This window comes from Carassius auratus, chromosome 38 (genome assembly GCF_003368295.1).
Source record: "Carassius auratus strain Wakin chromosome 38, ASM336829v1, whole genome shotgun sequence".
In the NCBI taxonomy this organism is placed as follows: domain Eukaryota; kingdom Metazoa; phylum Chordata; class Actinopteri; order Cypriniformes; family Cyprinidae; genus Carassius; species Carassius auratus.
In genome coordinates this window covers 11238481-11252121 of record NC_039280.1, presented here as the reverse complement: position 1 = coordinate 11252121, position 13641 = coordinate 11238481, and the positions used below count along the sequence as shown (strand labels likewise).

The 13641-nt window shown below is 35.9% G+C and overlaps 1 protein-coding gene across 8 annotated transcripts in view; it reads left to right on the top strand.

Moving 5' to 3' along the window:
• The window catches only part of slc4a11 (solute carrier family 4 member 11), a 69217-nt gene that overhangs the window by 43648 nt on the left and 11928 nt on the right, over window positions 1-13641 (top strand). For 6 of the 8 annotated variants that reach the window (XM_026224079.1, XM_026224081.1, XM_026224086.1 and 3 more), the window contains 6 exons: window positions 5355-5478; window positions 7049-7258; window positions 11161-11220; window positions 11597-11681; window positions 12810-12935; window positions 13042-13155. In XM_026224079.1, the coding sequence (XP_026079864.1) occupies window positions 5355-5478; window positions 7049-7258; window positions 11161-11220; window positions 11597-11681; window positions 12810-12935; window positions 13042-13155 (719 nt within the window). The remainder of the gene's footprint in view (window positions 1-5354; window positions 5479-7048; window positions 7259-11160; window positions 11221-11596; window positions 11682-12809; window positions 12936-13041; window positions 13156-13641) is intronic. The other 2 variants (XM_026224082.1, XM_026224084.1) reach the window with 1 other exon arrangement.

The following is a 13641-nucleotide window of genomic DNA, read 5'->3' as shown; positions in this document are numbered from 1 at the left end:
CATGCATTATGAAAGCAGAAGCTTTTGCCAGTATTACTTTGCCACTGCACTTCTGTGCCAGGGAGTGCTTGAATCATCAATTTAAAGTAATTTATGGCCTTCTCTTGGGTTAAGATGTCTTCATAGTGTTGATGCATTGTGAGCTGTCTATAAGGAGTTAGTCAATTGAATTGCATGTGCTCCTGCCATCTCACATGAAATTCATGGTTCTGACTTAAAAATGAAACTGCTCATACAAATAAAACCTTATCAAATCTTACAATTCTGATAGACAGAGGTATTGTGATAACGAAATAGTGCTGGATCAGTTTGAGCATGGACAGTATAATAATTTCCTGAGGCCAGTGAGGAGGCAGATGGCCTCAGGGAAGAAGTTGTTATCATGGCAAGATGAACTTGTGAGCATGACTAGCATGTCTGCCTGAGGAAGGAAAGGTGAATAGGTGATGCCCATGACGTGATGGGCCTGAGGATCTTTCAAGTCCTATTTGAGGTTCACAGGGGAAATGTAATAGATGATACAGATTGATAACAGATTACAAATTACCCTATTTAATATGCATTAAGTTGTATTACTGTTTAATTTTTTTTCAAGTAATGTAACTGATTACATTTGATTATTTTTAGATTACATTGGTCAATTTCTATCGAATGTTTTAAACAAGTAATAATTTTCAAACATTTAAACCAGGCAGGGTTAACCAAGTCACAAAGGCTGTATTTATTTGATCAAAAAAAAAATATTGCAGCCATTGCTCAAGTCTTTAGCATTACATCATCCTTCAGAAATTATTTTTATTTAAATTATTAAATAATTATTAAATAATTTATTATATTTTCAGCTCCTTAAAATAACAATGCTCCAACAATGCGCCTGAACACACCTTTTTTTTAGACCAGCACGCCCATGAGCGCACAAATGGGCACAAATGCATTTGCTAATTAAACGACGTGGCGCTGGATGGGAAAATGCAAATAGACTGAATCTAGCAAACACACTTGCGCTGCACCTTTCGTCGCATTCCGCCGGGTGTATAATAGGGGCCTTAGTATATTAAAGGCACAAAATGTAATTTTTCGCTCCTAGAGGAAGTATTCAAAAGTTTGATGACACTGTGACTAGGTGTGGAATCATGGTAATTGCCATCTTCATCCCCACAGCCAATGCAATCTGACGGGACTTGGGCAGAAATCATGTTCATGAATGAACTATTAATTTATTAATATAGTAGAATAAATCAGGGTGAGGCTGAACAGGTGTGACACACAACTCGAAGGCAGCGGAGCTTTTATTATGCCACAGTTGACCGCTAACAGAAAGTTCTGTTACCTGTCTATTAAAATGCGTCTTGGGTGTTTCCATGTTTTCTACAAAACAAAACCGGAAATCAATACTTTCTGAAGCAAGCGAACGATCTCGCCGTCAGTGCGGAAAGTGAGGAACTAACTGATCTCTGCTTCATTACAGTTTGCACATATTTTTTCATCACGAATCGTTGATCTTCCTTCAAAACAGTCGGTAAAAGAGTCGTGCGATAATGCGAGTCATCACTTCGACGCGGAATTAGATCTGGCTTTTGTTCACACAGCGCTCGTCCCGGGTTGAATCTGGCAATGTTACTAGGTCCCCGACCCGGGTTCAATGCGGGAATCAATCCCGGGACGTGGTTGCTTTCACACAGAAGGCGACCCGGCAATGTTCCGGCAATATGACGGGTCCGACGTGCAGTGTGAAAGGGGCTTAAGTAAAATTGGTTATTTCTCTGGATTTAAACATTCTTTGAAACATTTTGGATCATGTAAGTACACAAGCCACCAAAACAAATAACACTGTTCTACTGTTTTTTGGATATTTTAATTAAAAAACATCGTATATATTGTGCCTTTAAGTCTTTACGGTGACTTTTGATATATATATTGCTTGCTGAATAAAAGTATTAATTTCTTGATTAACTATCTTACTGACCCCACATTTTTTGAAAGGTAGAGTATTGGCAAATATTTGTCTGGTATTAAAGGTATTTTGCGACTCATTAATGGAGCTCAGCTAATAGCAGTTTTAGGATAGCAGTATTTTTGCAGCCCATCTACACCACAAGCGAGTGATGCAACAAAACATCTTCGTTTATTATAATGAGAGCGTTAGGAGGAGTTCAGATCTCACTGTGCATGCAAAAGGCACACTGTGGGCTCAAACAGTTGTGTGAAAGTGCGGACTGGACCCCGTGTTGTCACACTTGCAGTGTTTCAGTGATTATAATGGGAACATTCTATTTTGCCACATCGCACAGCCAGCAGTGTGAATGGGGCGTCATTCCACACTGCTCTGAATATTTGTGGGGGTTCAACTAGCTTTATGAAGCAGATCACTGCAGAAAAATCAGACACACACACACACACACACATGAGATATTAGGGCTGTCATTCGACTGATTTTTTTTAAAAATCTAATTAATTACATGGTGTTTCGATTAATCAAATTCATTGCAAAATACATTTGAGTGTGAAAATACCCACAAAAGATTATTTAAAGCTATTATTGTGTTAAATGAGAAAGTATCAAGTAGATATTATACATTTTACAATGTTTTATTTGATTCAACATAAAATTAACAAGTTTGTGTAAGATGTTGCACTACACTTAGATGTGGAACATAAAAGATAATTTGAGAATTTGGGCATTTTTCTGACCAATATCTTGAACTTAACGCATAACTGCATTTATGGAGTTGTTGACCATAAATCATTATGGCATTATATTTATCAACAGTCAACTGTATGAAATGTAAGATGATGTAGAGCTTTGGGGTGGGGCCAGTGTTTTAACACGTTAAATTGATAGCCCTAATATATATATACATACATACATACATACACAAAAAAACACACACACGGTTTGCCACTGCAAGGAGGATTAGCCGTCCTTCTTGATTCCTGTCTTAGGTGTCTTACACAGTTTATTTTGTATATAATGATAGATTCTATATTAAATAGAAGTAACATGCTATTTGTACAAATTTTTAAACAGCAGTGGTTGGCAAGGCTAGAGAAAATAGCCTTTGTCTACAGGATCGTCTCAGTGTTTTTGAAGCAAGGTTGCACAAAACAAACATTAAACGAAATTTTGTGCAATTTTGAAAGCTGTTGATGAAAGTAAATTTATTCTGGAACATCAGACTGTAATAGTGGATAATTTACCTATAGGAAAGCTCACAGTGGGCTCACTTTTTGTTGAGACTGGAATAATAGAAGCAGTAGTGGAATGAATGTTACAACTTTCTTGTAACAAAATAATAGATGACCTTGAGAGCTCCCTACTTATTATCTCTGAAATATGTTCAAATTATATTAATGCTAACACAAGGATATTAAGAAGTGGCATTTCACACAAGCACACCCACACACAAAGTAGGCTACAACAAAGGTGTGTTGTCGATAGATGGTCTTTTTTGACCGTCTGTTAAATCCATAACTTTAACACTTTTGTGCATTTGCATCAGGTGACTCTGTCTCTCTTAGTATCCCACACATTTTTTGCAGCAGTTGTGTCATGGATGGTTTTATAATTATATATATTATTAGGCAATACTTTTGCAGAAGTAGCTCTTGTAATTTTGAAAAGATAAATTCAACTTTTAAGCGAATCATACATTGATATCTTTCGAATTCACATCTGTCAAAATCTGCTACCTGCTAATGAGTCATTTATCAAAATAAACTGATCCCCAACAAACCCTATCTAACAGACATCTGCAGGTCATGATTAAGTTCTGATGATTCATCTACTTTCTTTCAGTTTTCGAAATCCGCCAACACATTTTCCTTCTCAACACTTTTGCTTAACAGCTGCCAAAACTTTTATCAACAGCCTCCAAACTGTAGCAGTGTCAGGCAACACCCAACATCAGTGCACAAACTAACATGTCTTATTTTCTATTGACAAATACAGCATGTTAAATGGTGTGATTTTTCACCAACATCTCCCTGTTAAACTTAAGCAGCACCTATATGCACAGTGCCACAATTTACATTACCACCTGCTTAAAACAAGTGGTAAACTGCATTTTATATAAAAGGGACAATTATGCAAATTTTCTAGTGATAATGGCAGCAGTGATTCATTGAATTATGATAAAATGAAGGAGAACAGCATTATAACTGGGCTAATATCCAGAAACACATTGTAGTCAAGTGCACTTTGTGCATTTTAAAGAACAAAATCAGGTGGCTCATAAAAAAAACTTTCTGCATTGTAGGATTTGTTTTGCAATAAGGAATATCTATCTATCTATCTATCTATCTATCTATCTATCTATCTATCTATCTATCTATCTATCTATCTATCTATCTATCTGAGATAGAGAGATAGATGTATAAATTCACACGAAAGCTTAAATTTAGAGATCATAAATCAAAAGTCATTGAAGACCCTCAGACCCTCTTTGTGGTCAGAAAAAGCCCTAAGTGAGGTAAATAAAATAAAAAAGGCAGAGTTCAGCCAATGGCCCATACTAGCCTATTGAGCAGAGGATTTGTTTTTCTTTGAATTATGTGTGGACAGTTTTATGGCCAAGAAAGGGAAACAAGTGGCAATGTTGGTTGACCCATAGCAGCTTTATATCTTTACATTTATAGTAAATAAACCAGAGCACATAAATGTAGTTAATGTAAGGCTGCAAGGTTACCAAAGTTCTTAGAGAATGACATAACAGCTTTAGCATAGTTTAGATCAGACTATCCCAGGGCATTTTCCTTTTCTAACGTCTCTTGTGACCTCAGTACATTGCCTGAGTTTTATGGTTAAGAGTATTAGCTGGACCAGTGAGACAGATTCAATACCCCTGTTGGCAGGGTTTGAGTTTAGGACCTGTTATTAATGCATATTTTAAGGAAATTAGACTTGCGACAGTGTACTGTTTAATTTTGTTCCTTTGCCCAACCTTTATGCTAATATTTGACTTGATTTATAAATGCAACTTAGTGTTTCTGAAATGACCAAGTCAAGTGAATTGAGTGCTTTTATCTTTTCTTTTTTAATATAGTTAATTGAGTTGATATTAACCTCATAATAGGTGGCCACATGCCTGTAACAAAATGTACTTACTTTATAACTTCATAAGCTTAAAGTAAACAGGAAGTGCCTTTTTTGCCACACGGACCACAACCAAATTTTACTTTGACACCTCTGTCCAAGAACTTTCTGTAATCCCATTAGACCTCAACCAATGGATCTGTTAATGTGTTTGCTGTGCTCCTGTTACATATTGAATTAATCTGATACGGTGCCAGGTACATTAAAGCACTGCGTAAATCGTAAAGAGGATTTATGATGATTTATGAACTCTTTGTGACAGCTGTAATGTGAAGAACCTGCAGAGGCGGCACGTGTGTATATCACGCCTGGATCGTCCACAGAACTGGGGGGAAAACTGTGCAGAAGTTCGCTATGTTATCCTTATTCTGGCACCTTCAAAGATGGTAATATAATCACACAAACACACACACACACACACACACACATGTTGAGTTTCCAAGTTTTATGGGGACATTCTGTTGCCATAATGCTTTTTATACTGTAAAAACAGTTTTTTTCTGTACCTTTACCCTGACTCTACCCCTCACACAAAACTTTCCTCTGTTTCAGATTTTCAAAATGTATCATTCTGTCTGATTTATTTTATAAGCTTGTTTCCCTAATAAAGGACAAAAAAATGTCCTCACAAGGTGAGAATTTGCTGGTACTACAAACCTTGTGGGCACATTTCGTCCCCATAACAAATACCAGGGCCACACACACAAACACATAATATATAATGGTTATTATAGTATAACAGCCAATATACTCTTGGTTTAGGATTAGTTGCATGTAAAAATTTACAATTTACTGTTATTACTATAGTAAGTACATATAACATGTAACAAGACAATAATGCTTAATTTTTTTATTTAAATTGAAATTCAATTATTTTTTTAAATAATTTTTCAACACTCTTGTATTTGATATGATTGCTGTTTCATTCTGCTTTCTAAGGAAAGGTTAAAATCATGAGAGTAATTCCAGTTTTGTTCTATTGACAGTCCTAGTTTTTAAACTAAATCTGAATATATTAGTAGAAACAATATTTGTTTCCCTGTTTGTGTCTCATATTCGTAAATAATCTGTATTTGTGCAATTTTTTTCATTAATATATAGAAAAATGTTTTCTAGATCATATTTTATTTTTAATTATAAAATAATTATGGAGAGCACATATGTTTATAAATCACACTTTTTCCAACATGGTTTAAATGAGTACTTTTTCATTAAAATAAAGGAGAGACATGGTTTTACTGTGGTATTTAGATAAAACAAATTTGGGAAAATAGACTTGAGCAAAAGCGTTTGCTCTCTTTTTAAACAGTTTGCTCATTTTGACAAATGACTAGATAATAAAATCAGGGTTAGGCACACTAATACTATCATGTTCAAGTTTTAAAGTCCTGCTCCTGTGTTTCTTGTTCCCCCTGTAGTCTCCCTGTAGAGTCTTTGGGGCCCCTGGCTCCCTCCAAGACCATTTTGTGTATCTCTTTGTGTCTGTGTTTACATCATAAATCTGTGTGTTTGTGTGTATGTGTTTACATCTGTTTACATCTAATCACTCTCTCTCTCTCTCTCTTTCTCTCTCTTTGTTCTTGCATGCACTCATCTCTTTCTGTCCTCTGCAGTTCAGTACTGCAAAGTGCTTTTGCTTCGTAATCTTCTGCTCTTCTCACAAACTCAAATCACATTGCACACACACACACAAACACATCTTCTTATTACATTGAAAGCTGGATTGTTATGCCTGCACATGTAGATACATCCTCTTTTCTTGCGTTGTGTTTTAAAACAATAGACAGCACTAATGTTAAATAACTGAAATACCAATTGGACTCGGTCCATCAGATGATAAAGCATTTTCTGCTCAGAAGATGAAGTGTTTACTACATTGGATATTTCCTTTAATAGGAGTCGTAAACGAGTAACGATCTGCAAATATGTTTGATCTCTGTATTTGACGTTTTTCAGAAAAGCACTAAGACGGCGATGGAGCTGGGCAGGACGTTCGCCAGCATGTTCTCAGACATCTCCTTCAGACAGAAGCTGCTAGAGAGTAAAACCCAAGAGGAGTTCAAAGAGGCACTGCTCATCCAGAGGTACCACCTGACCGCTGCCAAGCGTAAAACCACGGCTGTGGAGGGCGAAGAGACAGACCCACACAGTCAAAAACCACTGAAGGTGTGTGCGCATCGCAGCGCGTGCGCCGATGCTTAAGGTTCACTTCTAATTGCTTTAATGTGATTGTTTTCCACTATTTTCTCATTAAGTCCTCATCTGTCGCTTTCTCTTTCTCCCTTCACCTTTTGCTGTTTGACTTACACTCAAGTGATTAAGTTCTACTGAGCATGTAGCAGCTAATGAGAATTTATCTTGTTTGTTACTCTGGTTTGACGCACACACACAGTCCGATTCGGCATATGTGAACATTAGACCACCCTGGCTGAGGTTAGCCGCCTGTAAAAGCCCTCTGTTTTCTTCTCTGTAAAGACAACAGCGGAGGCCCAAATAGTTGTGTTTTTGTTTTTTTGCGTTTTTCACTCCATCACACATCTGAGGAATGGTAACCAGGTGGAGAGAATCATTACTTTGTGTGTGTGTGTGTGTGTGTGTGTATGCATGATTACTTGCGCGTGTGCACACTAAAAGCTATTCATCTCTGGCAAACGACCAGGAAAGGTCTCTCTCTCAGACACACGCTGTCATGATGAATGAGTGCGGCTCAGTAATGAACACTTAAAGCTGTACGACTTATTTAAACATATCCTGAGACAAGGTTCTCTCTGACTGACAGAAAACGAGCTTGTCTGCCAAAAACAGGCTAATTTGGGTCATTAATGTGAGATGGACAAACTGCTCCGCTGCCAAATCCTGACCTGTGAAGCCTATTAAAATTTGATTAATTCAACAAGACTCTATATTTGTGTCTGCGGACAAAGACACACACATACACAGCAGGGCTTCCTACCTCACTATAATTGGTCTTAACTACAAGCTCAAACTTTTATACTGTAAGATTCAAATTGTTAACAATGGTTAATGGATTTTTGAATTATGAACTAAAAATAATTTATATTTACTAGCATTTATTCATTATAATATCTACATTTACTAATACATTATAATGTTTAAAGTATCAACGAACAATAGAATATTTATACAGTACTCTTTAAAAGTTTGTGGTCAGTAAGTTTTTTTTCTTTCTAGAAATTAATACTTTTGTTTAGCAAAGATGCATTAAATCAATCAAAACTGACAGCAGATATATTTATAATATTACAAAAGATTTCTATTTCAAATGTCTTTTCATCAGTGTCAGTTTCCGAAAAACATTAAAAAGTACAACTGTTTTCAAGTACAGTATATTAGAATGATCAGCATATTAGAATGATTTCTGAAGGATCATGTGACACTGAAGACTGGAGTAATGATGCTGAAAATGCAGCTTTGCCATCACAGGAATATATTACATTTGAAAATATATTCAGATATAAAAAAAGTTGTTTTAAATTATATTAATAAATATCACAAGTTTTCAAAGTCTAAGAGAGTGGGCCTCCCTTTTGACACAACTTACCCAATGGCATACAGGCACACACACACACACACACACACACACACACATTTGTTTATTTTTCTGAAATGTGAGGACATCCCATAGGCGTAATGGTTTTTATACTGTACAAACTGTATATTCTATGGCCCTACACCAACCTAACCCTAACCCTCACAGGAAACTTTGTGCATCTTTACTTTCTAAAAAAAAAAAAAAAAAATACTCATTCTGTATGATTTATAAGTGTTTTGAAAAATTGGGACATGGGTTATGTCCTCATAAGTCACCCTCTCCTTGTAATACCTGTGTCATACCCATGTCATTATACAAGTCCTGAAATGTCACAAAAACAATGCAGTGCGATATGAAGCTTCAGTGGCCTTTCCATTTAATTTGACAAAATCTTCCACAATATTTTTTCTGAACTTGAAAGGTTTGAAGTTTTCTCTGGAAAATTCTGGAGGTTTTCCTGCTACATCAACATGCTTTGTTTCAAGGTGTCACCGAAGTTTTGTGGGTGTCATGATTATATACTTATTATATCCATTTTTCTACATTTTGAACACAAACAAAGTTACGGACCGCAGCTCTGATTGGTTGATTTTTACAGGGAGCGGTAACGGTGTTTGACAGGTTTAACAAATATGTAAAAAATATATTTTTACAAAAGTGACCTACTAAAGCTTTAAATCTTTATACTTTACTTATGTCCTTCAAACCACTAGGTTTTCCCATTTGCCAGCAAAAAGTTTTGGTGAAGAAGTGAAAGTCGTTTAAGATATAATAAAATTTAGTATGATCACATATTCTTTTTTTTTTGTTGTATTTTAATATGTACAGGTCAGAATAAGTATATTGTTTCATTTTTACATAAATATGTCTGTTACACTGAATGACCATGGTTTGTTACTCTGAATGACAATTTACCAAAAAAGAGAAATAATATTTGCAGTGTTCCCATAACTGAAATGTTTTTAGTATTAATCTGTCATTAAATTAGTTTTAATAATATTCCTGAGTAAATGACTGCAGAAGCAAATGTTGAAATATAATAAGCATTTTCCTGATGCTCCCCTGCTATGCTTGCTTAGCTTGTCACTTCATTTCTAACTTGCTCGGCCTCAAAACTGCTGCTTGCAGCCACATTTATTAATAATTTCTTTTTGAAAACATGAATGGCATTATCAGGATGAGAATTTGGGGTGGAGAATCCCTTCAGTGATCTCTCTTGAACATGCAACCAACTACATAGTGAGGAGGGACTCTCTGAAAAAAAATATTGACAAGCTATTATTCCAACTATTGCAAACCTCAATGTCCTTCTCTTTTCCTGATAAAATGCACATTCATACCAAGTACAATAACGAATAAATATAAAGAAAAAAAAAATCATTAAAAATAAATATGTATTACAGCTGATGAAATGATAAAATCATTGACGGCCAATCAGAATCCATTCAACTTTAAAGGGTTAGTTCACCCAAAAATGTCATTAATGACTCACCCTCATGTCGTTCCAAACCAGTAAGACCTCCATTCATCTTCGGAACACAGTTTAAGATATTTTAGATTTAGTCCGAGAGCTCTCAGTCCCTCCGTTGAAACTTTGTGCATGGTATACTGTCCATGTCCAGAAAGGAAAGAAAAACATCAGTTAGAATTGTTTTAAGCATCGAAAATACATTTTGGTCCAAAAATAGCAAAAACTACGACTTTATTCAGCATTGTCTTCTCTTTCATGTCTGTTGTGAGAGAGTTCAAAACACTGCAGTGTAGTGATATCTGGTTCGTGAACGAATCATTCGATGTAACCGGATCTTCTTGAACTAGTTAAGCTGTTAACTTTTTTAATGTGGCTGACACTCCCTCTGAGTTAAAACAAACCAATATCCCGGAGTAATTCATGTACTCAAACAGTACACTGACTGAACTGCTGTGAAGAGAGATCTGAAGATGAACACCGAGCCGAGCCAGATAACGAACAATAGACTGACGCGTTCTCGAAACATCCTTTTTAATGTAACACAGCTAACACTTACTTGAAAAGAAGTATATTTTTTAACTTGCCATTTTATATGTTTAATTACAGATGTAATGATAAAACCAAAGTCCAGACCATTACACTGAATGACACAACACATTACACTTTGGAGCAATATTTCCTCCATATTTTGACATTTTATTGTCTCAAAAGTTATTTGAAATATGAAAGTAGACAATTTACTTGCATTTAAGGTGTTTTTTATGTATTTAAAATTACATCTGTAAATGTAATTTGATGTGGCCACCAAAATGGAGACGTCTCGTCTTTGACCCATACACATTTTATGCACACTTTTTATTTATAAATGGCATAAGCCAGTCTCAAGCAATTCTCTGAAATGCATGTGTCAGATGTTTTCTGATGCTACATGAATGTATATTTAGAGTAATGTAACAGGTGTCTTGACTGTGCTTTGCTGATGTAGTTGAAATGCTTTTGCTTTGTACTAATGCTGTTCTAACACTGGGCTGTCTCTCTCTTTAGTCTGCAGAATCTGTGTTCTCTCATCTTGTGTCTCTCTCTCTGCTGTGCAGGGGGCCCTGTGTGAGTGCGATTACACTGAGCTTCTGTGTGTGTATACGTGTGTGTCTGTCTGTGTGTGTGAGGATTTAAGTAAGAGAGAGAGAGTGTGTGTGTGTGTGTTTGTCTGCTTTAACACAGTATCTCTTCCCTTGCAGTGTAAAGCGTCGTGTGAGTGTATGTGCTTTCGTGTGTGTATTTGCTGTGTTTCGGCAGGATTGGTGTGTATGATTTTTATTTGGTGTGTGCTTTAATCCTGTGCCTCTCCTGATGCAGTATTGCAGTAAATGTATTTAAATGTTTTTGACTTTTATATATGTAGATGTATTTGAGTGTGTGTGTGTGTGTGTGTGTGTGTGTGTGAGTAATCCCCTCTCCTTCTCTCTCTGTATGTGTGTAGTGTAGAGATTTTTTCAGAGTGGGCAGAGGAATCTATGAGGATCTGTGTCGCCGACTGCCTCTCTACCCGTCTGACTTCACTGATGGTGTGTCAAGCATAAACTTACAAATGTATCTAACATAAAGGATACAATTTTGCAGGATCAGGAACAAACAGAAATGACAAACTGCTACATTTCTTGGTTTTATGTCACTTTATATTCCTCAGAGAGATATACTGTACAGTACAGCCAAGCATTCTGAGGAAATAATCAGATATGCTTTTCTGAACTCAACTCTCTTTCTCTTATTGCATTAAAAAAGTCAAATTTTGGTTAAATAGTTCATTTAGATATAAAACACTGATTAATTAGATTTTTTGTTTTGCAGTTAAATATTCCAGTTATATATTCTGTGTGTGTATGTATATATATATATATATATATATATATATATATATATATATATATATATATATATATATATATACATTCCATTTATACTTGTATATAAATGATACATTTCTAGATATAATTTAATTTCGGTTATCTTTACACTAACATTCAAATGTTTGGAGTTAGTATCAAGGATATTAGTACTTTTTACTTTAAAAGGATACTTTAAAGGAAAGTAGTGACAGTGAAGATATCTGTTACAGTTTTTATTTTTTTTATTCTGTTCTCCACTTTGTCAAAAAATCTTGAAAAAAAAAAAAAACTGTTTCCACAAAAAATATTAAGTAGTGCAGCTGTTTTCAACATCGATAATAAATATATTTTTTTCTTGAGCACTAAATCAGGATTTTATTCAATGATTTCTGAAGGATCACGTGACACTGAAGACTGGAGCAATGTTAATAAATCACATTTTAAAATGAAAACAGAAAACAGTTATTTTAAATTGTAATAATGTTTCAATTTTGTACTGGTTTTATTGTATTTTTATCAAATAAATCCAGTCTTTGTGAGCATAAGATACTTATTTTAAAAACAATTAACTCCAATCTTTTAAATGGAGTGTATATAGTTTATGCTTCACTCTGATTGAGATTGTTTATTGTTTTATGCTATAAGTGAATATAGCTCTAACGATGTTTATTTTATGTTAACAGCTATAAATACATAGAATGTGGATTAATTATATGACATTACATGCCATTAAACATATTAATCTCATGACTTCAATTTAGCAGCTGTCAGACTTGTGTGCGATTTCTATAAATGTGTGTGTTTCAGGATTAGTGGGTAATAACAAAGCCCTGGTCAAGTTCATGACGACGTCCATCTTCCTCTACATCGCTGTGCTGCTTCCCGCCATTGCTTTTGGCTCACTCAATGACGAGAGCACTCGGGGCGAGATTGGTGATCACTCACTCACACACAGACACACACAAATGCTCTTCACACAACACGTCTCCTCACACACACACACACACACACAGACTGAGTTGTTTTCTCTCTTGATTAGATGTTCAGAAGACAATCATCGGGCAGAGTATAGGTGGAATCATCTACTCATTGTGTGCTGGCTCTCCTCTCGTCATTCCACTGACCACGGCGCCCATCGCTATTTTCATCAGCGGTATGGACATACATGCCTCCATGTGCAACAATAGATGCACGTTCACATACACACATACCTTGGTTCTCGTTTGCGGTCTGGTCTGAAACCGTGCTTCGTTTCTGAGCTGTGTTTAGATGAGCACTCATTGTTTGTTGAATACTTTGACATTGAGTGTTTAGAGAGCTCTGCTAACCACAGGATGAGGTGGAACAAGACTCTTCATCTCACAAACAGCAGGATGGAGGTCCGATATGGCCGCCATTTGTTTGGGCGAAGTTTGATGTTTGCCCTGGCTGAGAGGAGATTTCCTCCTAAAGCTCATTCCTGCGGCTGCAGTCGCACACTGTTACCAGCGGGAGGGTTGCCCTGAAAAATGGTTCCGCTGTAGTAAAATGCAATTCTGTTTGGATAAAAATGCACAGAGGAGGACAAAACCGCCACATCCATCTTTATAATAATGATCCTTCCCAATCAAAGATCTTGTCTTGTGGTTTCTCATGGGGA